The 26,078-nt window shown below is 37.2% G+C and overlaps 1 protein-coding gene across 12 annotated transcripts in view; it reads right to left on the bottom strand.

Moving 5' to 3' along the window:
* The window catches only part of SLIT3 (slit guidance ligand 3), a 512,565-nt gene that overhangs the window by 424,038 nt on the left and 62,449 nt on the right, over positions 1-26,078 (bottom strand). The window contains exon 1 of one of the 12 annotated variants that reach the window (XM_080555214.1): positions 1,738-25,563. The exons of the other annotated variants lie outside the window; for them this stretch is intronic. Within the exon in view, the coding sequence (XP_080411340.1) occupies positions 1,738-1,910 (173 nt within the window). The 5' untranslated portion in view covers positions 1,911-25,563. Of the gene's footprint in view, positions 1-1,737; positions 25,564-26,078 lie in introns of those variants that run through there. 12 annotated transcript variants of the gene reach the window in all.

The raw sequence follows: 26,078 nt of genomic DNA, 5'->3' as shown, positions 1-26,078 counted from the left end.
TTCTTTTGAGGGGAAGGGAGTGTTTCGTGGTTTTAATCTGGTATCTCCTCATAGATTCAGAAACATTGTTAATAGCTGCTGGAAAACAGTAGTGTTAGTAAAATGATGGTTTCCATGGAGAACAAAAAAGGTCAAATCGTAATTTATTGAAAAGAATTAACCTCTGCATCAGTCAAGACTGACACACACACTTTTAAAAATAATAAAAACCTGGCATCCATGTTAATTGTTTACATTGCTTATCAACTACAACTTGAAGGCAACATCTCAGGTAAAAGCTGTCATGGAAATACATTTTCACTGCAAATAAGAAGTTGGCAAGAAGATAAAGCAGATGAAAAATAGCTAAAGGAAACAGAGCTACATGTCATGTAATCACAGGGTGAGGTGTGCACACAGAATTTAATTTCTGTAATTAAATGTCAGATTACAAAAAGCAAGAATATAATTAGTTCAGCATAATTTAATGCCATTCAGATGGAACTGGAGCCTTGTGTACTCACCAAACAATTTGTACTGAAACAACACAAGCTGTTCAAACAAATTGACATTTTATTTCCTACTTATAACAGACCTTTATCATCAGATTCCGAGATACAATGTTTATTACGAATACAAAAATCATTGAAAATACTTTGTGAAGGAAGAATATAGAAAATGTCTGAGTGGTTTACCAAAAAAATAATCATGTCAAGATAACACTACAATGTATATCCACTTATTAGGAATTAACAGAACACTTAAAGAGAGCCAACATTGTATGAAAAAAATTAAAAAATAAAAAATAATTCTGAAATTAGTCATTTAATTAGATTACATCACAATGCTCTGCACCAAAATGAGATTTGCATATCACTGTATATGGGAGTGGAAAATATAAGGTATATCTGCTGGTTTTGATACTGTTCCAGATAAACCCCTTCTGCATTATTAAAGTATCCTATCCTTCAAGCCACTCAAGGACTGAACATATTTAAAATATCTAAGTCTAAATATTTCACACCAATACCTGCAATCAATGGGAAGTAAATCTATAAACATATCTATGTTCACATAATAGTAATTATGATCTTCAAATTTGTTGATACCTTACTCAAGAAAAAAAAGCCTTCAGGGGCAAGGATTCAGAGAAGTAAACCCCCACACTGAAAACTGAAGATCCATCCCTTTCCATACAGAAATGAAAACATAGCTAATTATTGCAAAAGGTGATCAAGTTAGCACTCACTTGGTCCTAACCATACTCAGAACATTTCTGCATCAGAATACATTCCAAAATTTGCATTGATTTTAGTTTAAAAAATAAAATCTTACTCTTCTCACTCAAAGCAAGTATTCCTGCATTTTGTGCATTTACCACTAATTATGTTCAGAAACTGAAATCACATTACCGCCTAGTCTTAATCTCATTTAAGGAAAGATTAACCTTTCTTGACTTTTCACCACAGAATCAACTCTTGAGAATTACATTGTGAGGATGGACATGTGATGTTCATGCATCCTGTGTCACTAAAGCACAATTCCAATTATTCTCACATCATCTGTATTAGACTATATAAACTATTTACAAGAGAAATTTCCCATATCTCATGATTTTCTAATTAGAAAATATCAAAGGATCTGTCAGAACAGTGTCTAAGACAGAAAATGTTTTTGATTGCAAATCACAAAGGAATTTTTTAAACTTTCCAGTGATGGAAGATGCATAAGCACTGTTGTAGCTAACTAAGAAAGTAAAATCTGGTTAAAATATTGGAACAACAAAAAACATTTCTATAAAAAATGAGCAATGCTGACAATGGACATGGCTTAGCTGAATCAAGAAGAATCCTGTTCCCCTCCAGAATGATATTCCCAAAGGTAACATTTGAAATTAGGCTTTCTATCTGACAAATACTTAGGTCCCACATATATACATATATATATATATATATATATGTGTTATTTGAATAACCCTCAAAGTTTCTTAAGCTTCCTACTTCAAGATTGAGGGTGTTGATGCTGTTGTTTTGTTTTATTGATATCCACACGGTGGGGAGGGGAGATGAGCATTGGTAGTTTGAAACTGGTTACACCACCATCTTAACAAAAGTGAAGGAATTCTTCCAGAAATGAAGCAAGGGTTCACACACAGATGTCACAGCCTTGAATTTACAAGAAACCTACAATCACTGAAGAGGAGCATTACAAAGAGACACCAAGGGTCAGGATCTGAAACTGTATACCACCAGCAATATTGCTTGCTCAGATGACTTCATATTACAGGAAGGAACTGGTAAACCACGTACTGTTAATGCACGGGAGTCAGCTTCCTCCTTGTGCACCGAGCTTCTCCTGTAAACCAATCGCTGCAGCAGCACAAAACTATTCATTCTAGCTCTGTAAAATCTGGACTGTGAACAGCAGAGCTATGCAAAAATAATGGTCAAGAGATCTCTTCTTCAGAGCTGCACATAATACTTGCAGGCTGAAGAGGTTAAGATACATATCCGTATGTTTAAAAGTGACTTTGTGATGACCAGTGAAAAATGCCTGAACACACACACGCAAAGTAGAGTAACCATTTGTGTTTTGGACCATCTCTCTGCCAAATGCTTTCTTAAGCTAATATTGATATTTTAACCACAGCTCAAATTCTCTGAATGAAGTAAATATGCCTTTATAGTGGATTGCTTTTCCTGGACATTTGCCACTCCAGATATTATCCTTCGTTAATGACAGAAACGGGACTAGCCCTTGTCAAGACACTGCTTAAGAACACACATTATGTTTTCTTTCCTTTTTTTTTTTTTTTTTTAAACACAGGACATGGAAAACATTAACTTATTGAACTATACACAGAAAATACTCATCTACAAATTAAAATTTTCGATTTACTTTATGACAATTACTTCTCATCTCCAGGGATTTTTAATACTTATTTATTTTTTTAAGTATTTTTCTTACATGTCCTTGAGTTTAGACTTCATTTCATCTCTACAGAATTACTAAGAAGTTGATCATGTCAGGTAATTATTTGATGTCATACTTCAGTGAGTGAAATGCATCATGCCACTGATTTTTACAACACTGAATGAAGTGACTTGTTTCTTGTACATTATGAAGCTTTATATCAAGATTACATTACCATTTATAAATAATTTCATTATTTCCTTAACCTAATTTCAAGAATATAGATATGCCCTTCTGCCAACGTCATCCAATTGCTGGGGGCTGAACCAGACCATCTGGGGGTTGAACCTGGATGATCTTTAAAGGTCCCTTCCAACCCAAACCATTCCAGGATTCTATGTATAGCCTGTATGGTACCCTCATATGCAGGCAGCCTCTGGGATTCTTTCTAGTATCTTACTTCCCAACTCAAATGTTTCCTTTAAAAGCTGACAAATTAAATCTGATTAGCCTATACTATGAATACAGCTGGATTAGAAATAAAAGATGCGTTGTCCATGTTTGAAAACACAGCTTGTATTCCATTTTCTGTGAACAAGAGTATGCCCGCTTTACTCACTGTACGCAAACTGTGATGCCAATGTAATCATTTCATCTCCAATGATTCAGATTTTAAGAAAACTTTAAAATACAATCAGAACTCCTCTGAAGTGACATCTTAGCAATCATCATCTTTTGCATCAGCAAAGAAATCAAGGAGGTCAGGGCTAGAAGCAAGTCGTGGTGATGCCAAGACAATCACAACAGCTGTTAGTAAAACCTTGAAGGGCCATTTTTCTTCTGTAGCTGTTATTACACATTAACATTAGAATGCCTGAGAGTATCATTTTTTCCTTTGGATAACCCAATACAGTACCTCATATTTAAATTTTATAAGTACTTGAAAGTTAAGGAGTTTGATATTATTACTTTAAAGACGATTTGTAACATGTTTCAGATGTTCTTTCACTCTGTTTTTTAGTGTTAGAATTGGCTGACAAAGATACGTCTGAAGTAATTCCTATGGCAAACATTACAAATAAGCAGCATCTTGAAGAGTAGATTGAACTCTGGATAGGAGAGAAATTATTCTTGCAGTTCGGCTATGTCTCTGATACAGATGCAAGACTTGCATTCACTCACTTGCATCCATTCTAATTACTCAGTATTCATCTTTTTCTATTTATCTTTTTATTTTTATTTTATTTCTTTATCTATTTATTTCATCTTTTTCCATAGGACAGTACCTTTTGAGGAGCACATGTAATACCTGGCAAGAAAGCTGAACTATCATGTACTGTACAATACAGCTTAGGAGAGACCAAGGGAGATCTCAGAACTGTCAACATGTTAATAGAACACCTTGTTTTAGGGACAACTTATTCTAGAACAACTGGTATATTGAGGGCCCGGTGTGTAGGTATTCTTGGGTTTTCCAATTCCAATGCATGTATAAGCAATGCAAAAGAGACATCATATTCCTGCATTCTGTTGGCTTACTGTTACCAGCTGTTCTTCCCTTTTCTCTCTCTCCTCTACTGAGAAAGAAATCACAAAAGTTTCAGTCAGCCATAAAAAAGAAAAACACATCCTTTTGAAGAATTCCATGACTGCTACAAAGTTTTTTTTGTTTGTTTGTTTGTTTTAAGGTTTATATTAGAATAGGTTTATAACGTTCTAAGTAGTTGAGTTCAAGTAAATTGCTAATGGGAATTTGCAGTTGGAAAAATCCACATGCAGAAATTTCATGTCTGTGAGATTCGTTTACAAGAGGTCATAAACACTGAATTTCCAGTCAGTTTAAAACCTCATCAAGAATCAGAATCTTTGTTGTTAATTGTGTGACTCTTTGAAAAGGGAGGAGAATAAAGAAAGATAAAACTTGGCAATGCATACATCCTCTCCTGTAGCTCAGAGTTCACTTTGAAAATCTTGGTTTTTTTGGATATTTAAAAACAAAGTAGTGCACAGATTCTTAAAAGTGTTCATAAATTGCAGCATCCATAACTATAATAGATGAGAAAAAATATTAGTAACATGTATGCAGCATGGGGCTTAGATTAGAGAGTCATGCAGACTTTATTTTCCATTGTGGGTGTTTTCTGTTGTTTTTAATTTGATTGTTGTAAACAGAACTGGATAAGAGTAGTCACTTTGTAAGCCACTTCTGTTCCTATTCCATTACTTCCAATGATTATTTAAGAACAGCCTTTTGCAAATTACTAAGTCTCATTTCAGAACGATAGAAATAGCCTAAATCATTTATGTATCATTTTCTCCTACTCTTTTTGCTCCCCTGTACTCTCACCCATAACCTACAGAGAAGTGACAAAGTTCCTGCTACTTCTGTATTTTCATTCATTCCATTAGAATTTAAATTTCAAAGATATCAATTGACAGTATTATATTCACAGTACTCTGAGCAAAGAAAAGGATGTTATTGAAACTAGTCATGCACAAGTGCAGAATATCACTTAAATCAGCAAGAAGCTGAGCAATGGTTCGAAACACAGAAATGACTTAGATTCAAGTCCTATTCTGAATACCATTACGTTATCTGCTGTCATAGCAAAGCACAACTTCTGCATATCCAAACTTCCTAAATTTTATGCTGTATTTCTATACTTCATTACCTGAAAAGGCCAGTCTGTATCTTAGAGATCTAAAATACTCAGTCATGACTGATATTAAAAAAAAAGATTTGGTTTATCTACAGAGTTAAAACCAACCTTCTGATTTACACAGTAGTTTCAATAAGGATTCTATAAGGCAACGTAACAAAAAAAAAAAAAGGTAGGATTAACAAATGATTCTATTTCCGAAATGTGAAAAAAAATAAAAATTAATTACAAACAATAACAACAGCCTAATGGCCAGTCCTACCTACATCCTTAAATTCAAGAATTAGTATAACTGACAGCCAAATTCTCACTGCAAGAAGACTTTCAACTCTTACCTGTATATCGGTATCTTGGAATTATTGTCAATTCTTGAATTTCACTAATAACTTGTATGAAAAGATGATGTTTCACTATGGCTGAACTAACTCTGCAAAATCTTTTGGAATATATGAAAATAAATTTTCTGATTGCATTTATGAAACTGTACCTACAGAAACAAAGACAGTTGGCTTCATATAAATATTAAAAACATTTTCAAATGGAAAAATTAGTTATGTTCTATTTAAAACATATATCTGACTTTACAATCCAGATCTGTGAAATAACACAGAAACAGTTTTTGAAACATTTGCAATACCCTGGCCAAGAAAATAATAATAATAATAATAATAAAATGGTAACAAACAGTAAATTCAAAAGATATACCCATTACCTGATAATAGTAAATAATGTTTGCTGAAGCAGTTATACACTACAGATTGTTCTTCCCGCACCAGTGATTTATCCAAGGGCAAGGAGGTTTACACATCAATGCTTCAGGTGTTATTTATCCCAAGAACTAATGTAAATTGAACACAATCAACTGAAGTGGCTGGTTTTCATTTCATCTTCTCTGAGGTCATACAGAAAGGTCCCCATCTTCTTAATGGGACTTGGATGCATAGCTAAGTGCACCAGCAACTAAAACGCTGGCTAGAATCTGTTAGACAGCAAATAGTAAAGTGAATTCCTCTAAGCAAAAAAAAATAAACACAGACGTGGGGAGAGGGGAAGGAGGCAGAAGAACTAGCTGTTTATTATAGCAAATTATATAATGAATTATGATGTCCCAAAATTCACCATTAAAACTATGCTTGCCTCCATTTGTGCAGGTAATGCAAGTTTTGAAGATTCAGAGGAAGCCCCAGAATTAGAGCAGTTAAACATGCCACAAGTTTGTAACTCTGCTATTAGAAAACAAACAAGCAGACCACTTTTTCCATGCAACCCACTCCATCCTCTCCATGTATTCATTTCATTTGTTAGGGGATTTACAATCTTCTCAAGTTTTGAATGTCAAAAGTCACATGCAGCTTCTCTCCTGCTTGCTATAGAGGAGAGCTGACACTACTAAGCTGGTGCTGTTTCTGCTAATTGATTAAGGAACTTTGCAATTTTCTCACAACTGTGATATACCCATTAAAGTCCCAAACAAGCAGCAGGAGAAATCCTCCATAGCAAAAGAGATTTAACTATTTAAATAATAGCACCTCCTGCTGACAACCAAAACAGCTCTTTATTTGGAGAAATTGACTATATCTACGCCCAGAATATTTAGCTTAACAGGTATTAATTTACAAACTCTTTTCAACTACTTTCCTGTTCACCTAATGCATCTTTGAGAATTAAGATCTATTGCATTTGTTGTTTACCTATTCTATATTCTGTTATTTCTTCTATTCAAAACAATGTTTCTGACGTTTCTGTAATTTGCAGTTTATAAGAGGCAGAGCATTCTTGACTACATGGTTACAGGTAAGTACCCTGTGGAACAGAAATTAAGCAGGCAGCAGTAGTTACTGCCTGCTATTTGGCAGCTGAAAGTACAACTTCACTGCATCTGATCAGTTACCCTTGTTCTAGCAAATGTGTTAAGATGGAAACATCAGGACAGCTTGTCAAATGCCAAGTCAAGCTTCAAGACTTCCACCCCACATCCCCTCCAAAACGTGAAGGACAGGAACAAAACAGATCCTGTCCTTAAACAGACTCTGCAGCACACAGAAATAAACAATGTGAGCACCACATGACCACCCAAATAACTCTGTGTTTGTATTTGGGAAAGATTTGTATGAAGTCAAAAGGTGGCAGAAGTGGGAGCTTTTGTACAAGAGAGGAAGATGCATGGAACTAACAGCTTCTAAGAAATACTCTAGGCCCTACTATTTTTCTCTATTATCAGCAAAAGTTTATGCATCTTCACATGCAAAATAATTACATTTCATCAGACAATTCTGTCCTAAGGTTACCATTATCACTGATTTGCTCTAAGCTGCTAAATTAATGTCCTGTGATGAGGCAATTTTTCAATTAGAAATTGACAATCTGTAGACAAAAGTAAGGCCAACTTAGCAGTTACAGAGAATTAGTTTTTAACATAATTTGTACTTCAAAAGGAAAGTATGTAGAATATTTATTCTTCTAAATTCTCAGATAGTTAATACAGACAGATGTAACAGATGGCTTCCTGCCTAAGTAAGTACAGAAAGCTGGTTGGGTTATTTGGCTAACAGGATTTTTAAAAACCCAGAAGAAAAACATACGTAGGTTTCCAACTGCAAGTATTCAGAATATTTACATTACATGGCTCCACATCTCTAGTCACCTTTCAGAAATGGTCATTAACTTACTGTGCTCCACTTTACCCCTGGATGCCACTATTTAACACTCATCTCTGCACTTTGCTGGCTTTGAACACTAGTCATTTTTCTGCACAACTGTAAGCACTTGTTCTACGCTTAATAGGACAAGCTAATTTATCCTCATAGTTCAGCTTACACAGGTTTCATTGCCTATAGACACTTGCAGAAATATTTTTATTTTATACAGCTTGTATACTTTTACTGGAATAATTACAATTTTAATTTTAGTTCAAGTACAATTGATTAGCTATTTAAAAAGGGCATAAAACAGAAGTGAGAGTCACTGATAGCTCGCATAGACAACACCAGTTCTTATCTGTCCCTCTCATACTTCTGCAAACAAGAAAGATGAAGAACCAGGCTTTAAAGTCTGTCTGCTTTTGGGTGTAAGTAAAAACAGACAGCTGCATGCTCTTTTCTATTTCAAGACCAGGTGAAACTTTCTGCATCACAAGTTCACTTATTGTACAAATCCATCCTGAGGTATGAGGTAAAGCTGATGAGCAGTCTTCCACCTAAAATGACTAAGCATAAGACAGTTGTAACCCCATCTCCTTCTTATGTTTGTTTTACTTGTCTCTCCGTTATGTCCTTTTGCAGCAAGCTAACAGTTAATTTTATCACTGCAGTCTGCATCTAAAACTGCAGTTATTTCCAACATATTCTTCTGTTGGATGCAGTTACAGTAAAAACACATTTAAAAAAATAATCAGACAAAGCAAGTAACATTCTACATAGAATCTTCAGTATAGATCTATATATATTCTGTAGAATTAATGTAGCATATGCATGTTATACACATATGAAGGAAAAGGGTAATTTTATGTGGCTATAGATTACCTCAAAATTCAGCAGTTAAAATAAAAGTTGCAAACCCCCCAAGCAAGAAGAGAGATACTACAGTAACAAATGTCAGCAGTAGACCACCGTACAGCCACCTGGAGGAATTCAAAGTACTATGGTCTGTATGGTGTGGATGCAAGTATAGCATGTTTGGCTGAAAAAGTGAGTCTAACTTGCAATAACTTATCTTTATAAAAACATGGAAAGCATGACTGTAAAATGAACTTGTTTTTAAACCAAGCATGTTTTTTGTTTTGTTGTTTAACTTATGCTCTATTGTACTTGAATCGTATGCATCCTACTGCAAGAAATGTACCCCATAAAGACCAAGATGACTTTGAACTCCTGCCTGAAGACAAATGTGATTTTCAAAGATTAAAACGTTTAAAACAAATGAACATGAGAGTTAGCAGGCTACATCAATAAAATCAAATCTAGAATTAATAGAGAAGCTACTCTATTTCCCAATACCAGGTGAACAACCTTATTAAAAATGTATTTCAAACCTTTCCTACAGAAACCAGATCACTTGATGCAATTTAATTTTATTCTATTCAGTTCTCTGCAAGTGCTTATTATTGTTACTAAATTCCCTGCTTCTCTGAAAACAAGACTAAAACCTTAAGTACTTTTCACCACGAGGCCTAAGTAATGCTTTACCTCAAAGGAAGATTCAAATTTAGTCCACTGAAAATTTCTGCCTGGATCAGTACAGTCTGCTTCACTCTCTAGCCCAGGTGCCACTCAGTATTTAATTCACATGTATATTTTCTATGTTCAGTTTATGTCTTCTCATAAAAGCAGCAGACTTCTCTCTGAATTCAGCGCTCACAGTCCTCATTCTTGGGAGAGGTTTTAATCACCAGAGAGAAAGCTCTGTTTAGAACATCTTGGAAAAGCTTAAAACCATCTGACTGCTAAATTCTCCTGATTTTGTCTGTCAGTCTTCCCTGAACTTTTATGAGCACCTTGGAGTAAAGCTCCATCTGTTTCATGATGGATCAAAAGCTCGAGTGAGTCAGCAGAGCATGCTTAAATACCAGAAGGGCAACTGCACCCTGGGCTGCATCACCAGAGGTGAAGCCAGCAGGGGAAGGAGGGGATTGTGCCCCTCTGCTCTGCTCTTGTGAGCCCCCACCTGCAGTGCTGCATCCAGGGCTGGGGCCCACAGCACAAGAAGGACGTGGGGCTGTTAGAGCAGCTCCAGAGGTGGCCACGAAGATGATCAGAGGGCTGGAGCAGCTCTCCTGTGGAGATGGGCTGAGAGAGCTGGGATTGTTCAAGCCTGGAGAAGAGAAGGCTCTGGGAAGACCTTATTTCAGCTTTTCAGTACGTAAAGGGGGCTTATAAAAGAGATGGAGAAAAACTTTTTACGTGAGAAGGTAATGATAGAACAAGGGGGAACAGTTTAAAATTAAAAGAGGGGAGATTTAGATGAGAAGTGAGGAGGAAATTCTTCACTCAGAGGCACTGGCACAGGCTATCCAGAGAAGCTGTGGATGCCCCATCCCTGGAGGTATTCAAGGTCAGGCTGGATGGGGCCCTGGGCAACCATGGAAGTGTCCCTGCCCATGGCAGGGGGTTGGTATGAATTAATCTTTAAGGTTCTTTCCAACCCAAGCCATTCTAGGAGTATGAACTCTACCAGAAGCACTTGAACTAACTACCATTTTGGCTGTAACCTGCATGACCAACACCTGACATTCTTGTTGAATACAGCCACTGAAAACCAGTACGACAACTTGTAGTTTGCGATATACAGGTGTGGGCAAATGCACTTAGATATGAAAGCCACATAGTTTACTGCTTACCATTGGCTCACCCTGTGTGTGGGCTGGCTTCACTTGCTGGCAGCTCAGATTTGTCAACCTTAGCTGCCCTGCTGTAGTAACAGTGCAGAAACCATACACAGCAATCAAAACAACTGTGCCCTAAAGAATAAGGTGAAAAACACAAACAGCAACAAACCAGTCCCAGAAAAAAAAAAAAATCAAAAGAAGGTTAGAAAATAATTAAAGGTATGAAAAATATATCTATTTTGTTTAAAGAAGTACACTCAATTCCTTGTCTAACAATTTAATTTGTCCAGAACTTTAGAAAAACATCCCAGTGCATACCACAGTCATCCTTACTTGGGTCTCCATGCTCGTTCAACAGTCCTGTTCCACTAATATCAAAATGGAAGCTGACTCTAGCTTCTCTCTTCTTAAGACCCTTCTATAATGTTGGTTAGTGTTTTTTTTTTTGGTTTTCTTTGGTTTGGAAGTGGGGGTTGTGGAATCATCTTCTTTTCATCTAACAGTGCTTATGTGCTTCCTTGAAGCTCTACACGCAAAGAAGTCCCCATGGTTTGCAGCAGCAGCAGCTATTGAAAATTATTTATCTTTATCACATCTGATATGGAAGTAGATCATGGACTGCAAGAAGATGCTGCATATATTTCCAGAACTGCAGATTAGAAATTCTGTGTATTTGGAATGAATATACCATAGAACTGCAGGGTTTCCATGAAGAGTCTCCAACACGCACACACAACAAGCCTGCTGAGAAGACAGCCTGGGCAGTACTGCATGGCATAGCTGCAATTACCTCAAGGTAGCTACGCTGACGATTCAAGTGGAACACTCTCTGTTTCCTGTAGGTCTAGCTCTGAGCCCAGCATGCAGTTTCATTAAAGGTGCAATTTATAGCCTATCTCCCTCTGTGAACAACAGTCTCTCCTTCCGATTCTTCCTTTTTAAATTTTCCATTGGTTTCAAGCCATTTTCACATCAAATAGTTCCTAAAGCACACCTCTCCCTCTAGCAACTGAATTTCAGTAATCTCATTACTTTGAAGACATTAATCTGAAAGTTCAGTCTCACTTAAAAAAGGCAGCCAATAGTAAAAACGTGCATGCTTTGCTGTTGGTAAAACATGATCTGATCGCAGACAACACGAGCCTTACACATCAGGATTCAAGAGAGTTCTTTACAGATACGTTGCTGGAACATTAGCTTCTGCACTTCCAGTATGTTAGTTGCCAGAAGACAGACCACACAGATCACAAAATGCAATTGGACAGAGTTTAATAACTGCACTACATTTTGACAGAGACAGTAAGTTACCATATTTATGCATTTGCTTTGTGAATTGTTTTGTGCTGTTAAGCTGGTGCCAAATACATGTCTGCTGCATACATCTCATTCCTCCTAAATACCTTCAGGGATCCTGAGAACTAAGTCATCTCCAAAACATGCACATGAGTATTTTACATATGGAGGTCTTCAAAGACAGAAGATTTCCTATCATATTCTTCGCACAACTTTCAGGAGTTGTATGTTTCCTTTTCTCATCTGAGTTGATGACAGGGTACATGCCAGTTTCTCCAGGCACAGAAATAAAAAAAATAAAGCGCTCCCACACTATTAACTCAGCTATTATAGACGTAACTCTTCTTCCTATGTGAGATCAAAATATTCCAAACACTGTAAAAACAGTGTAATTAAAAACATACTTCAAAGTCATTATGTGCCAATCATTATGGTATTCATACATTTAAACTATAAATCTCTTGCATACATCTGGGTATTTTTAGGCTTTCATCTTGTTTTAAGAATGCAGAAAACTTGGAGCTATTACTATATATTTCCAGGTGGCTCTGTTACCTCTCTACCCTTTGAAGGTTGGCTTGCAGTTCCTACCTGTTCTTCCCTTCACCTCCCAAACATTTGCCAGAAGCACCAGTATGTTCTGTCATTGGTATAAAACGCAGACTCCAGTATCATGTGGCTAGGTCTTGTGGTGACCTCTTAGTCCCTCCACTAAGATAGTAAGATACCTCCTGAACATCTCTCAGATCCTGCTACACACCACTCTATGCAAGCACAGTCTGCAGTGGAGAATGCTGCTGAGAGCACAGAACAGATCTCTATTTTATGCTTACCAATTTAACTCATCCTTTAGGAAAGAGACATGCCCAAATCCAAGTAAGGGAAAGTCACCTTCAAAGCAGAGAGACATGTCGCTACAGCTGAACAGCTTTATTTCTCTGCAGCTGCAGACCATCAGAAAATACTTCTTAGTTTAAAAATTCTCCTTTTTGAAATAGATTTTACAAGAGAATTTCAACGTTTAACAAAGCTGCCTTGGCCAAACTACTACTACACTGCTGCCATTACTTCATCCTAACCCTGCAAAAAACATAGAATGAAGATCAACACGGATTTAGTCAGAATAATTTTTATATGTTACTTACATTATGTTTGTTTTTTTTTTTTTTTTTCAAGCAACGCAAGTATAGAAGTATTATTACTGTGTAGACTTTTCAAGGGTATCCTCCAGCAAAGTGCTTCCTGCTTCATGAAAGCAGGTGTTCACCGTTCACTTGTTTAAAAGTGGGGCTGTGGCAAAGAAATTGTGAGCTTCCACAGCAGGTATCAAACTCAGTGTAGCAAGTCAGGTACGGTACTGCAGCTTCCCATCGCTCCATACAGAGAAGCGGGGAGGGACTTCTCCATGCAGGAAAGAACTCCAAGATCTAAACAACACTTTCCACAGAAGCCTACAAACCCCTGTTAATTTACAGTATTATTCCTGAAACAGTAAGAGCTTTGCAATTACTAAATGAATAGGCTGGATAGATTAATTCATACGAACAGATTAATACAACAAAACAACTACCAATTGGTAAAATGGCAAGGGCTCGCTTTTAGGTTAGGTTTTCTATAACTTTCACATGAGTAAAGAATGTGGAATTACATGTACTGAAATATACAAGTTGAAATGTGTAAGGAAATGAAAAATCAGGAAGATCAACTGGAAATATCATTAGTATTGTGAGGGGAGGAAGCAAGAAATAAATAAAAGCAGTCCAGCCAAAAGAAAATAAATCCCAGTGCTATGTAAGCCCCAGTGCACAGGCTCTCTGTGCAGTTCGATAGCCATGTCTTTCAGTTGCAGTTCTGGCTTAACCAGCCCTCACCATTTCAACTGCCCCTGCCTTGGCTGTGACGGTAGAAGTGCACAGTACTTTAACAGGAACAATACTGGATGACTTAAGAGTTCACCCAGGTAAAAGGGCATTTTTTATTTCTTGAATTTATTTTTTATCCCAGTCAATTCCCTCCAGTTGTCATGCTGAGGAGCAAGTTCCATCACCAGATACTGGCATCACAGCACCCAGTACACAGCCACTGAGATACCACATAACACAGCAGGCTCACTGAGAACAAGGGCAGCATGAACCTTGGCATTTACACTACAATTTCAGATAGCAAAGAACGCCAGCCAGTCCAGAGCTCTGCATCACTTTAGGACTGCTCAACAGAAAGGACCCACATGTCATCATTTTTCAGGAAAGTGATCTAGAAAGGGCCTAACTCAGACTGGGGGTTCTTATGGTGAAACAGGCTGGTACAATTAATCTAACCTACAGCCTGCTAGCAGAGTAATTCAGAAGCATCAGAGAAGCGGCGTGTTTTGATTGTAGCAAGGACCTGGCTGAAGGATCTCCTCTTAGAGACCAGTAACACAACCCACTCTACTTGTGATCTGCAAAAGGGCTGTGCCAAGGCACTGGGCCCTGTGGTCTGGGAAGCAACCACACACGTGCAAAACAAAATGCCTCTTTACTTAACTGACGTGAATGAATAAAGAGGTTGGACTTGGAAAACTTTGACTTGAGTACACTCACAAATCACATACACAAGCAGGTCTGACTAATACAGCCAGTAGATTGCACAAAAGATTGCTTCACGGGAGGGGAAAAAAAAGGTTAAAAAAACATTTAAAAAGGTATTTTAGTGTATTGACATATTCACTTTTCTATTTTGTTTTTACCTAATTATAGCCTGTGCCCATGCAATATACTGTTTTGATATGTCAAAATATATTTTTTCCTTCTGCCCTCAACATGTCACATTTCTTTTACTTTATGATTCAGAAAAAAAATTTTAAACCATATCAGAATCACTTGCACATGAAAGCTCCCCTTGTTGTAGGTAAATTTTATAAAGCAGCAATCAAGACAAATCCATGGGAGAATTCTTTTAATCTGAAGAAAATGAAGCTGAGTAGTAACTAACTTCTCAGATTTCCTCAATGTCTTGAGTATTTAAATACACTTATTCAAGTCCCTATTTGTCCGTACACATTGTTTGGGATGTGTACATTTCACAGCATTAAACTGGTAGTATGCTTGATACCAAAAAAGAAAAGCACACCGAAGTATGGCAACAATTGGATAGCCCGGCAGCATTTTGCCCTCCTGAACCCTGGCAATGACCCAGAGGATTTACACTCTACTGCTAATCTCAAGTCTGGCTGTGGCCATTTCCCATGACATTGCTGAAATTCTCCAAAACTCGCCGAGCCATGCTGAAACTATTTGCTGTATCCTCGGGCTGTCAGTCACAGCATCCACAGGCCAGACCCTCTGCTGCAGCTCAGCCTCCTACAGCCCGCAGCGGCCCAGCTGTGAACCCTCACACTTCTCGTTGACCCCAATGAGAAGCCAAAACTCCCTCTGGGAAGCAGCTCCTTCTGCAGAGCTGCTTCTCAAACAGCAACATCACAGCAGAAGCAGCAGGTGCTCCTATCCGATGCACACTCTAAAAGGAAATCACCGATTTAATACTGAAGATTAAATATGAAAAATACACTACTTGTTCACACACTTCGATTATATTTTTATATCTCTATCTCAAGTCAATAAACTAAAGGCCTGTTTCTGTTCTGCATGCTGGCTGCTGCTCCAGGCTCACCTAACACACATTCTCTTCAGCAGTGTATAATAATAGCTCTGATTTATTTTATTCTTCCCTATTAGTATCAGGAAGCATGGGAAAGACAATCCAATTTCCAATCTGTCCATGTCTTTCTATTACACTGCAAAAAGTCAGCAGAACTAGTAGCTTTGAAGAAAATGACAACAAAAATGAATGTCAGTTAGAGCACTCATTCATGTTGGACCATTTCAAGTTCACAAAGTTCAGCCAAGAAATTCTGTGACTTTCAAGGCAAGGCACAGCTAAACCCTGTTTCCTGTCTATATACCAAGAGAGTATTTAAGCACTGTATAAAATTAAGATTTATAACTAATGAAAAAACATCTGTACTTCAGGAACAGGAATGGTAAGAAATGAATCTTTTAAAAAATTTACTTATTTTTTAAAAATTTAAGACAATTCAAAATGTCTGATTTTCTAAATGTTCTCATTAAAAAAACAGAAAAAGCAAATCTGAAGCTTGTGAAAGTTTTCATTAAAAACTCCAAGCATCTCAGCAGTTAGCTATTTATGTAACATCCCCAAAATACAATCATTCCAAAATGAATGGTGACATTATTGTAATATTTTTAAAAAATCCACAGTAGTGTGCATATTTATAACGTGCTTTGGCTGTTGCACTACACACTGTTTTCATCAGGAACTACATTTTCTTGAGCAAGTCAGAAAGTCCATACTAAGAAATCCTTCTTAAGAGCAACTCAATCAGTGCAATATCAGTGATGAAAACAAGTAACTACTAAGTCACTAAAATATTGGCATATGTGAAACCATCAAAGATGTTTGGCCATCTTTAAAACAAGCAAACAAAAAGAAAACTCTTAGCACCAGTACACACACTGTCGCTCAATTAAACATATCCTCCAGTTTTTCAGCAGCTAAAAGTTCCTGTCACAACACTGAGTCTTGCTCACCACATTCATAATTTCTTTGTCCCTCTCCATGCCTGATAATTAGTATTTGCCTACATGACTTTAAAAATCTGTCTGAGCCACTCAGCTGTCACTGGTAGTTTATGAAAAAAGATTTTCCACGTAAGACTTCTGTTTCCCCAAGCTCTGACATAGGGTAGTGAGAAATGCTGAGCAGAACAATGTGCAGATTTACAGTAGATGGACTGTGCAGACACCTAAATCAAATTCAGTGCGATGACATGTAACCTAATAAGCACGTATAAATGCACCTCTGCACAATGGCAGCCTTCAGGTCCCAGTTAGTCTTCATAACTACGGATATTTAGAACGTGGACTGCAGGCTGTGAGAAACAACAACATGTATGACAATTTATTTTTTTTTAATGGTCTCTTAGTAAAAGTTTCAAAAGTTTACAGTGTCACTTACTGCTATTTCTGACTTCAGGTATTTAAGTAATGCATGCTTACACGTTAGCTTACAGCATGACCCACATGTGTGGAACTGCAGTAAATCAGCAGGTACTACCCCAGAGCAGTAATCACGCAAATTTGCACTACAGGGAGCCTCCTATGCAGAAACCCAGTGGGCCTGGCTCCTGCTAGCTAGCTATTATTTAGTTTGAAGACACCAGAACAGCAAAACTGGAATAAAACCTCTGCTGTAAGAGCTTCCTATGACTGTCTCTTCCACGCTGCCAGAAAGTGCAGAGATCCCTCAGCCTCCCTCTTCTTCCCTCCTCTCAGAGTTTTATGTCCAGGCACAAGTGAACTAAAAGCAACCAAATCATTGATACCAGCATAAAATCATGAGGAGGGGCGTTAAAAAATAAAAATAATTTTTAAAAACTTCAATTCCCAAAAGTAGTTTCTAGCCGTATTTTTATTAAGTGATGATAGTTGACAATAAGCCAGAATAAATTTCCTAGTGTTTTATTCACATACTGAAGAGCACTGAGAATAACTCAAAGGAAAGAAAGGCATTGCACCTCAAAAGTGGTTTCTATATTTTCCCTTAAGAATTATAAAAATATGACCCTATGAGCTGCATTGACTCTGCAATGCAAGTAAACAAGTTCCTTCGTTAGCATGTTAAGTGATACTTAAATATAATATTTCCGTTAAGCATCATAGCTACATGCTTAAAACTGGAATGCACAGAATCATGAAAAAGAGTTGCTTGATAAAATAAAGACTCCAGGAATTATTTGGAACACCTTCAAAGTAACCAAATAAGGAGCAATTTAAGAATTAAAGATAATTATTATCTAGAATTATTTAATATAAAATTAGCATTGTCTCAAGTTTCTAAAATAAGCAACATTTATTTTCTATAGTTAGCACCTCACATACTGACTAAAAACACTGCCCTAAGTCATGCCTTTAACAGAAACATAAAGTTCTGTTACAGGGAGATACAAGGAGAAGGCAAAAATTTTGTCAATGCCGTAGACCAGTTCAAATGTCTTTTTTTTTTTTTATTAAACAAAACAAATCACACATATGCCTTGAAGAAAAGCCAAGTAACACAGTGCTCAACCATCTTGACCATTAACCATTATTCTTTGTTGGGAGGAAACTCAAACTGATTTAGTCTTCTAATACTTCTTTTATATATATATATATATATATATACACACACACACACACGCGTGCACACTCATAAAGAACATCATTTCAGATGTTCTTTTCTTCAAAGATAAGTCTTCCTAAAATTCAAGTGCTTCTAGCATTTACATAATTAACAGTTACTTCACGCATTACCTATTATTGACATACCAGTCTAAGCAATATACCCCATTTCTGTGCTGGCTATGTGAAAACTCCAAACTCATTAGTTAATCTGCATGTCGGAACAAAATGTTAGGATTTCGGAATATGTTAGATGATTTTATACACACACAGCTCCCATATATACTCCCAGAACTTGAGGGGGAGAAAAGACAACACTTCTTAAAAAAAAAAGTTTTGATGTACACATCTAAATCAAAGTAAGTAATTCAGTGACTGTGGTGAAAAATATGTATCACAAGAAACGCACACAGGAAAATTAAACTGGGCAAACATAGTTCCAACATATTCAAGTATTCAAAAATGATGCATATCAAATAACAATGTCATACATCATCTTTAAATATCTTCTCTTTGGCAAGACAAATCTTTCTATCACTTGCTCAGTTACTTTTTTTTTTCCCCTTGGTCTCTGTTTAAAGTTGCTTGATGTGTAAAAGAATCTACCTTAATTGCAGAACCTAAACCCAACAAAATGAAAATAACAGAATATTCTCTCACATAGATGATAATGAAATTCATACTTTCTATCACAGAAGAGAAATCTACAGTGATTGAAAATATTACAATTAAAGATAGGTATACCCCTCCCCAAAATCCACCATCCAAAAAACAAATGAACAATAAAGAAATCTGAAAGAAGGTTAGAAAAAGAAAATGAAATACGCAATTCTCAAAACACATAGACACACTGGAAATAATGTGCATATCTCCAAAACACCAAAGAATACATGCTTATATTTTTAAATAAACCCATACAGTAAAACAGAATAAAGACTCAGCAGTTGCCTCCACAGGGTCACACCAGCTCTGCCACTTCACCATCCCATTTTATATATTGCTTGGGCCCATCTTTCACTTCACTTAGCAATTCCACTTCTGACATGAGCTCAACTTTGGAGAAGCTTAAACCATGCCTGACTTTCAGCATACATTCCAGTCAACTTTATCTTAAAGTCTTTTTTAATCATTCTTTTAAAATAGCTGGGAATTTTATGGAATTGAAACAGATTGCTGACACGATAATACAATTACATTAGAGGCCATTTGGAAATAAGTTTAAAAATTAAATCAAATTCAACAGATGGATAATCAGAATTAGAACAAGTGCATTTCTATAGTTGCAACCTGCAGCAAAGGTAGCATCATTAAATTCAAAAGCTACGTTCTTTGATACTGCAAGATTCAGACCAATTTGCCCTTCTTCCAAATTTTAACCATTCGACACTTGCACAAAAACACCACAGAGCAGAGATGAAAATCTTGGCAGATTCAGAAATATGTGTGTGTAGAAATATTGAAACTATTCTACTTTCAATAATGAAAATCTTAAGTTATTGTAAAAAATCCATACTCGCATTATTGATATAGCCATGATTGCCATGTGGCCAAAAAATTAAAGTGGGCTGGTAGCTAACTCGCAGCTGTAATCATCGCTGCAGCACCCACAAGAGGCTACAAATTGTATGAACAGTACCAACCACAGCACATGTCCCAAATAGCATCTTTGTGGGGATCTCATGACTCATTCTCCTGTACAATGTAGGAAAACATGGGTCCTCCAGGGAAAAAAAAAAAAAAAAAAGAAAAAAAAGATGGAAGCCCTCTCTGGAAAGGCTTATGGGAAGGAAACCTCCAAGGCCAAGAGGACATTTGTTATTTTCTAGAATAGACAAGGAAGCAACAAGGAAGTACATAATAATCTTAACAAGGCCTACTACGCAAGTCATTCTGCTTTCACAAGGTGGTTTTAAGTAAAGAAGAATTGGGTCACATTCAGGAAAGGGATGGAGCAAGTAACTTTCTACTACAATGAGTTGTAACAACATGGAAAGTAAAAACACTCGGCACCAATCCTACTTCTGAATAGGATACTAAAGCCAACATTACAAGCAGATCTGAACAGCACGATCTAGGGCAGCAAACAGATAAAAATGATTTGCTTTAGCAGCAGCTCCTCAAACTTTGCTAACTTTCAAATTTTGTGGGAGTTGAGAACCTTCATCTCACACTCAAGCAAGATACTGGTGATAAGCACAATCTTGCACCTCTTAGGCACAGCATCTTCCAGCACCCACAAAAATCCTGTCTACTACATCTAATCTTTTATATGGAAACCTAAAAAAATAGAAAAAGGAAAAAATGCACAATCTAGTATCCGATCCACAAGAAGTGCCAAACCTTAAACCAGCTAAAAGCTTCCAAACTGTCGCATTAACTACTGCAAGTAATATATTTAACCACATAACAGCTCAGGTTGTAGGGGTCCTGTGGAGGCCATCTGGTTCAAATTCCCACTCAAAGCATGGCCAGCCTCAGTCAGATGAGGTTACGATGCTCCATTCTTCCCTAAGTGACAAGAAGAAAACCCGAAGAGTCTCTTTCTTCTGTAGAAAAGGACAAATGACCTTGACAACATGATACTAAATATGATACCCCAAAAGTGAGACACATTAGTTGGGGAAAAAAATGAAAAAAATCCCCATATAACCTGTACAGAGGAAACCAGTTGAAACAGGTGAAATGGTGGAAAGTTACTCTAACTTTAGTTTCTAAGTTATTTACTCAACTTTAGTTTCTCAAGTATCTAACTGTTGCATAATTCAAAAAGTGCAGTTTAAAGTTACACAGAAAAAGTGTCACTGGGTATCCAACTCCACGGATGTTCAGTGTAGACATCAATACCTCCAGCATCTGTAGCATATATCTAGCATTTAATATCCACTGGTAACTGAAGGAGCTTGTTTCAGTTTGAATATCTGAAACTTCAACTCTGAAGTTGAAAAAAAAATCTAGCTCATGATTTTTTTTCAATTTCCTTTTTAAAATAATATTATTATTTTGCAAAGTTTGACATCAGATCCAATGTCTTTTGTAAGCCACTACTATCCACAGACCAATCTCATGATGGGTTCTCTGTACACATACTTATTTAAACACAATGAAATTGGATCATCTAATTAAATAGGAGCCACAATAAGTTGCAGCTGCAAGAGAGTGAGGTAGTCCTCATTTCTAAAAAGTAGTAATGCCATTTGGGAAAAAAAACTAATAAGCAGTGAAGGAAAATAATTCCTTTCAAGCAACTGAAATACCAGTTTTGAAGATAAAACAGTGAAAACCCCAAGGCCAATAAAAAAGCAACATAAATTGTTTTCTTTTGAAGTTCACCACCAACTGGCTCAAGTGGCATGCTGCACTCCCCAGGCTTATGGGAAATTTGCTTGCTCTCACGTCAGGAACAATGCCACTATTGCTGTGGTCCCTCTGGAGCATGTGGTCCCTATTGATGCATATGAAGTACACTTTATCAAAATACTTGACAAATGTTGCCTTAAAAGTGAAAACTAAGCAGACTAACTGAGCAATGGTAGTCTAATTCTGTCCTCATTACATGAAGGACTGATAGAAATAGCAACACTGTACCAAGCACTTCCCACTACCATAGCTAATAGAAGAAAACACAACAAAATGCGTGGAGCTTCAGTAGATAACTCCATTAGGTGAGTCACTGCCTTCTGGAGCAATACCCTTGCTCAGATGAGGATGTGCCACCACATCTTCTGTGTATTAAAATGAAAGGCAGACATGTTTTATGGCAGCTAATCTTATCACATTGCAAAATCCTGGGACTGGTATTTCAAGTGTAGTCTTTTGCAGCAATAGAAATACTTCATATAGCAGAAGAAATATCAGGCCTCTAGAGTAAAGGAAGGCAAGTTAAGTGAAGTACCTCCTACTGACCAACAAGTACCCAAATGGACTAAGCCCAAAATACACTAAGTTCAGACATAGAACAGCTGCTATTTCTGCAGAAAAAGCTCAGGTGCTAACAGAAACTAAGCACAAGGTTAAGTCAACTCTGCTCCCAGGAAGGGAATGTCAAGTATGGGATTAATCAAGCAATTTTTGGGAAAGAGTGGAACAGAAAAGTGTGAATACAAGTGAGTCAAGGAAAAAAGCAAATATTCTATTCATAGTACTTTCAAAGATATGGTTACTGTGTGCATGCACATCAGTCATAGAAAAAACTGCCTAGCTCTTGGAGACTGATAATGCTCTAGTCCACTCAGCGACCTTCTGCACTTGCAGTGGCACAGGAACCATGTTGCAAGCAGGACTGGCACAGTGATATTATCAGAACTGACAAAATAATGAGTTCTCTTCATATGACTGTATGATAGGGCACAAGATTATACACTCCACACAAGACACTAAGTATGGAAACATAAAATTTGGATGCTGTGATATTGGCTACCTTATTTTTCAACATTTTCTCCATAAACAGTTCAGTAAGAACTGTCATTGCATTTTTCATGTAAGCCACTCCAAAATATAACTTAACATCCCTCCATATAACAATAGCAATTAAGTAAATCCTAAAAAAAACCCACAACTTCTCATGGATGTGTCTGTCCCTATTAACAGCCCATCAGCAAGTTTAAAAAAAGCAAATGAAAAGATGTGTATTTAATTCCAAAAATGCTTAATGACATTTCTGAATAGTATTTGCATTTTTATTGTAAAAATCTCAAACTTCAACAGTGGAATTACTGTATCTTTGAATTATCTACTTTCCAAAGCATTATATAAGAAGAAACACTCTAAAAAACACCTCTTAGAATCTTTTTACACAAGGTGTCATAAGCCTTGGCTTTCAGTATGTTACAGGGAGCTAAGAAATAAGAGCAGCTCTAAGGCACACCTTGTATCACATCCTCCTCTTAGTCATAAGACTGAAAAGTTAATAAACCTCCCTTGCTGATCTATTTCTGTAGTAATATAACATTGCATGACTTGCACAGGTTATTTAAATTTTGTTTCATAAATAGTTGCTACTCTTACAAGTTTTACAATGCAGACTACACTTGGGACATGAAACCACCTCAGTCCTGATCCCATCCCTCCCAGCACAGCTCCACACTGACCCTTGTGAAGGGCAGCATCACGCAGACACATGCCTCAGGCTCCAATCCCATCGTTTCTCTCAGCTGACAGAGATTTGAATTACAATGATATCCTGGAACATTTATGATTTTATTTCAAATGCAACCATGGTGCATTTACAAGGTATAGCAGTATTCATTTTGATGACCTCTAAGTGTCTGAAATACTTTAAATAGGCATGGCCTATTGCTCCCATATTGAAACATATTGAAAAGTTCCAGAAAGCCTGACTTAAGCTTCCTATTGTACACATTACAGCTTTCTAGAATGAAATCAAATGAGAATTAAAACAACGAAGTGTTTCGTCTTGCATCATTTTACCCACAATAACCTTTACACTCAGGGCACTCTGAATACACAATGAATCTCTGCAGACAAAGCTGCATTCTGCTGCTGCAAAACAACAAACAGTAGAGGTGCGTGCCAGAAAGCCAGTGATGGAAAATGGCCTTTCATTTTTGAAGTCACTGATTAAAATCCAGACTTGCTGTGCAAGAAGAATAGAACCCTCTCTTTGCCACCTCAACAATGACTGCATCACCTGCTTCTACTATCCCTATGCACACTAAAACTAACTCTCATTATTTGCAAAGTATTTCCAGAGCATTTCAAAGGACTTTACAAGACACTGGATATAAATTCATCTTGAACCTCAGGATGACAACCTATTATGGCAAGAAATGGAAATATTTACATTATCACTATTATATTTTCCCTGTTAAGCAGATGAGATGTCTGTGCTTAAAGTCACCCATTCAATCTGTTCCTACATTCACCTCACTTACGGAAATAGCCTCAAATACAAAAATAATGTTAAGTACTCCTATTCTAATCTCCTGTTAACCAACAAAGCTGTAACTATTCTGCACTTTCTCCTAGTTGCAATCATGAAAAAGGAAATTTGCAACTGCTCATTTAAACTATGGGCAGGAAACCACTAGCAGAGCATTCAGCAAAATGCTTTTCAGCTGCTCTCGATGTAAAATCAATAGGGAAAGCACTAAAGATATTCATACATGAATTAACTAAAAGGAAATTTTTAAACAAGAGAAGCAATGTCCCTATAGCAGTTAATTACAGGCAAGGACACCACAATGGGCTGACATTTGCAGACTAACTCTAGTAAAGGGATGAAAACAACAAGTTAACAAAGCAAATGCAGTAAATCTGACTGCAACTTCCTCCAGCATGCAGTCAGACCAACATGGTTAGTCAACTTCTGGAAAAGAAGTGGCCTACAAACCATCAGGTCAGAATACCTACAGAAATAATATACTTGCAGATAGGACCTAACTGTTCTCTGACCACCCAGCAACCTCCACAGCTATTCAATCCCCTTGAATTGAGCAAAGTCACCTATAACTTCAACAGAAGCACCCACTCTGACAACTGCCTCCCCAAGCTTACCCCTACTTCAAAGCAAGCTACACTTGAACTGGTGTTAACAAGAGCATAAGACTGAAGTTCCAAACACTACTGTAAGAAAATGGTAAGCCAATATGCCCACACACAACTACTTTATGTCAAGAACTCTGCAATAGCTGTTAGTCATGTGAAACCATCACAACAAGAAGCTGAGTCACTGTGCTTTCCCCCCAGTTCTAACTTGTCACTCCAAAACCAGAAGCTGAAGCCTGTTAAAAAGAACGCATTTCAAAATTGGCAGAGCATACACGACCACCTTCACAAACCATGTCTCCATGTACCCAGGTGATGTGTAACCAAGGAGTTCTGATCGAGCTGTCTTTGTAGCAACTCACATAAAAGCAGCAAAACAGTCTGTTTCACCAACAGCTCTTAAAAAGAGTTTATCAATATGAATTCCCATCTATCATTTTCGCGTGAAATTACTGCAAGACAACACCTTTGACACCGCTTATAAAAGGGCCTTGTAATACTGGTTAGCTGAGCAGGATACAGAAATCGTAAATTTCCCCATTTTACAAATCATGCAGGATATTCACCCAGATCAACTCAATGCAGTCGGTGCATCTACAAAGCCTTAAAAGTGATGGAACTTGCTTTCTGCACTGATCACATTTTGGTCTCTACCACTTGAAAAAGAAGCCATACTCCGAGAGATGCACTGAGTAAGAAAGTGGAATAATACACTGGATGAAAAGCGGGGGGGGGGGGGGGGGGGGGGGGGGGGGGGGCGGGGAGGAGAAGAAGAAGAAGAAATAGCTGAATTAACAGACTGATTTTGCAATTTTTCTCAGAAACTCCTCTAACAAGTCTATTTCCATGGTTGCAGGATTCATTTCACTCATGACACAGAAATTGAAACTTAGGGATCTCTCTTTAAAAACAAAATCTAGTTATCCACAAAGTTTGATCATTTCACATTAAAATGTGAACACAAGCACCCTCTTCATCTGCTTAAAAAAACATATATCCAATATACATATTTTGGCACTAATCACTTCTATGATATTCCATGCAACTGCATATCTATAAAGCCAGTGGATATTTTCACATTAGATTTCATAAAGACTTCATGCTTGCTCCTCTCCACCCTGTCAGGAAGACACTCTTCCTTACACCCTGTGCTACAATCTGCCTTCTTGAGACATTCAATCCCACCTT

The sequence above is a fragment of the Anser brachyrhynchus genome (genome assembly GCF_964034855.1).
Source record: "Anser brachyrhynchus genome assembly, chromosome: 14".
Lineage (NCBI taxonomy): Eukaryota > Metazoa > Chordata > Aves > Anseriformes > Anatidae > Anser > Anser brachyrhynchus.
Note: the sequence above shows the minus strand (reverse complement) of the source record. Positions and strands in the feature narration are given on the sequence as shown.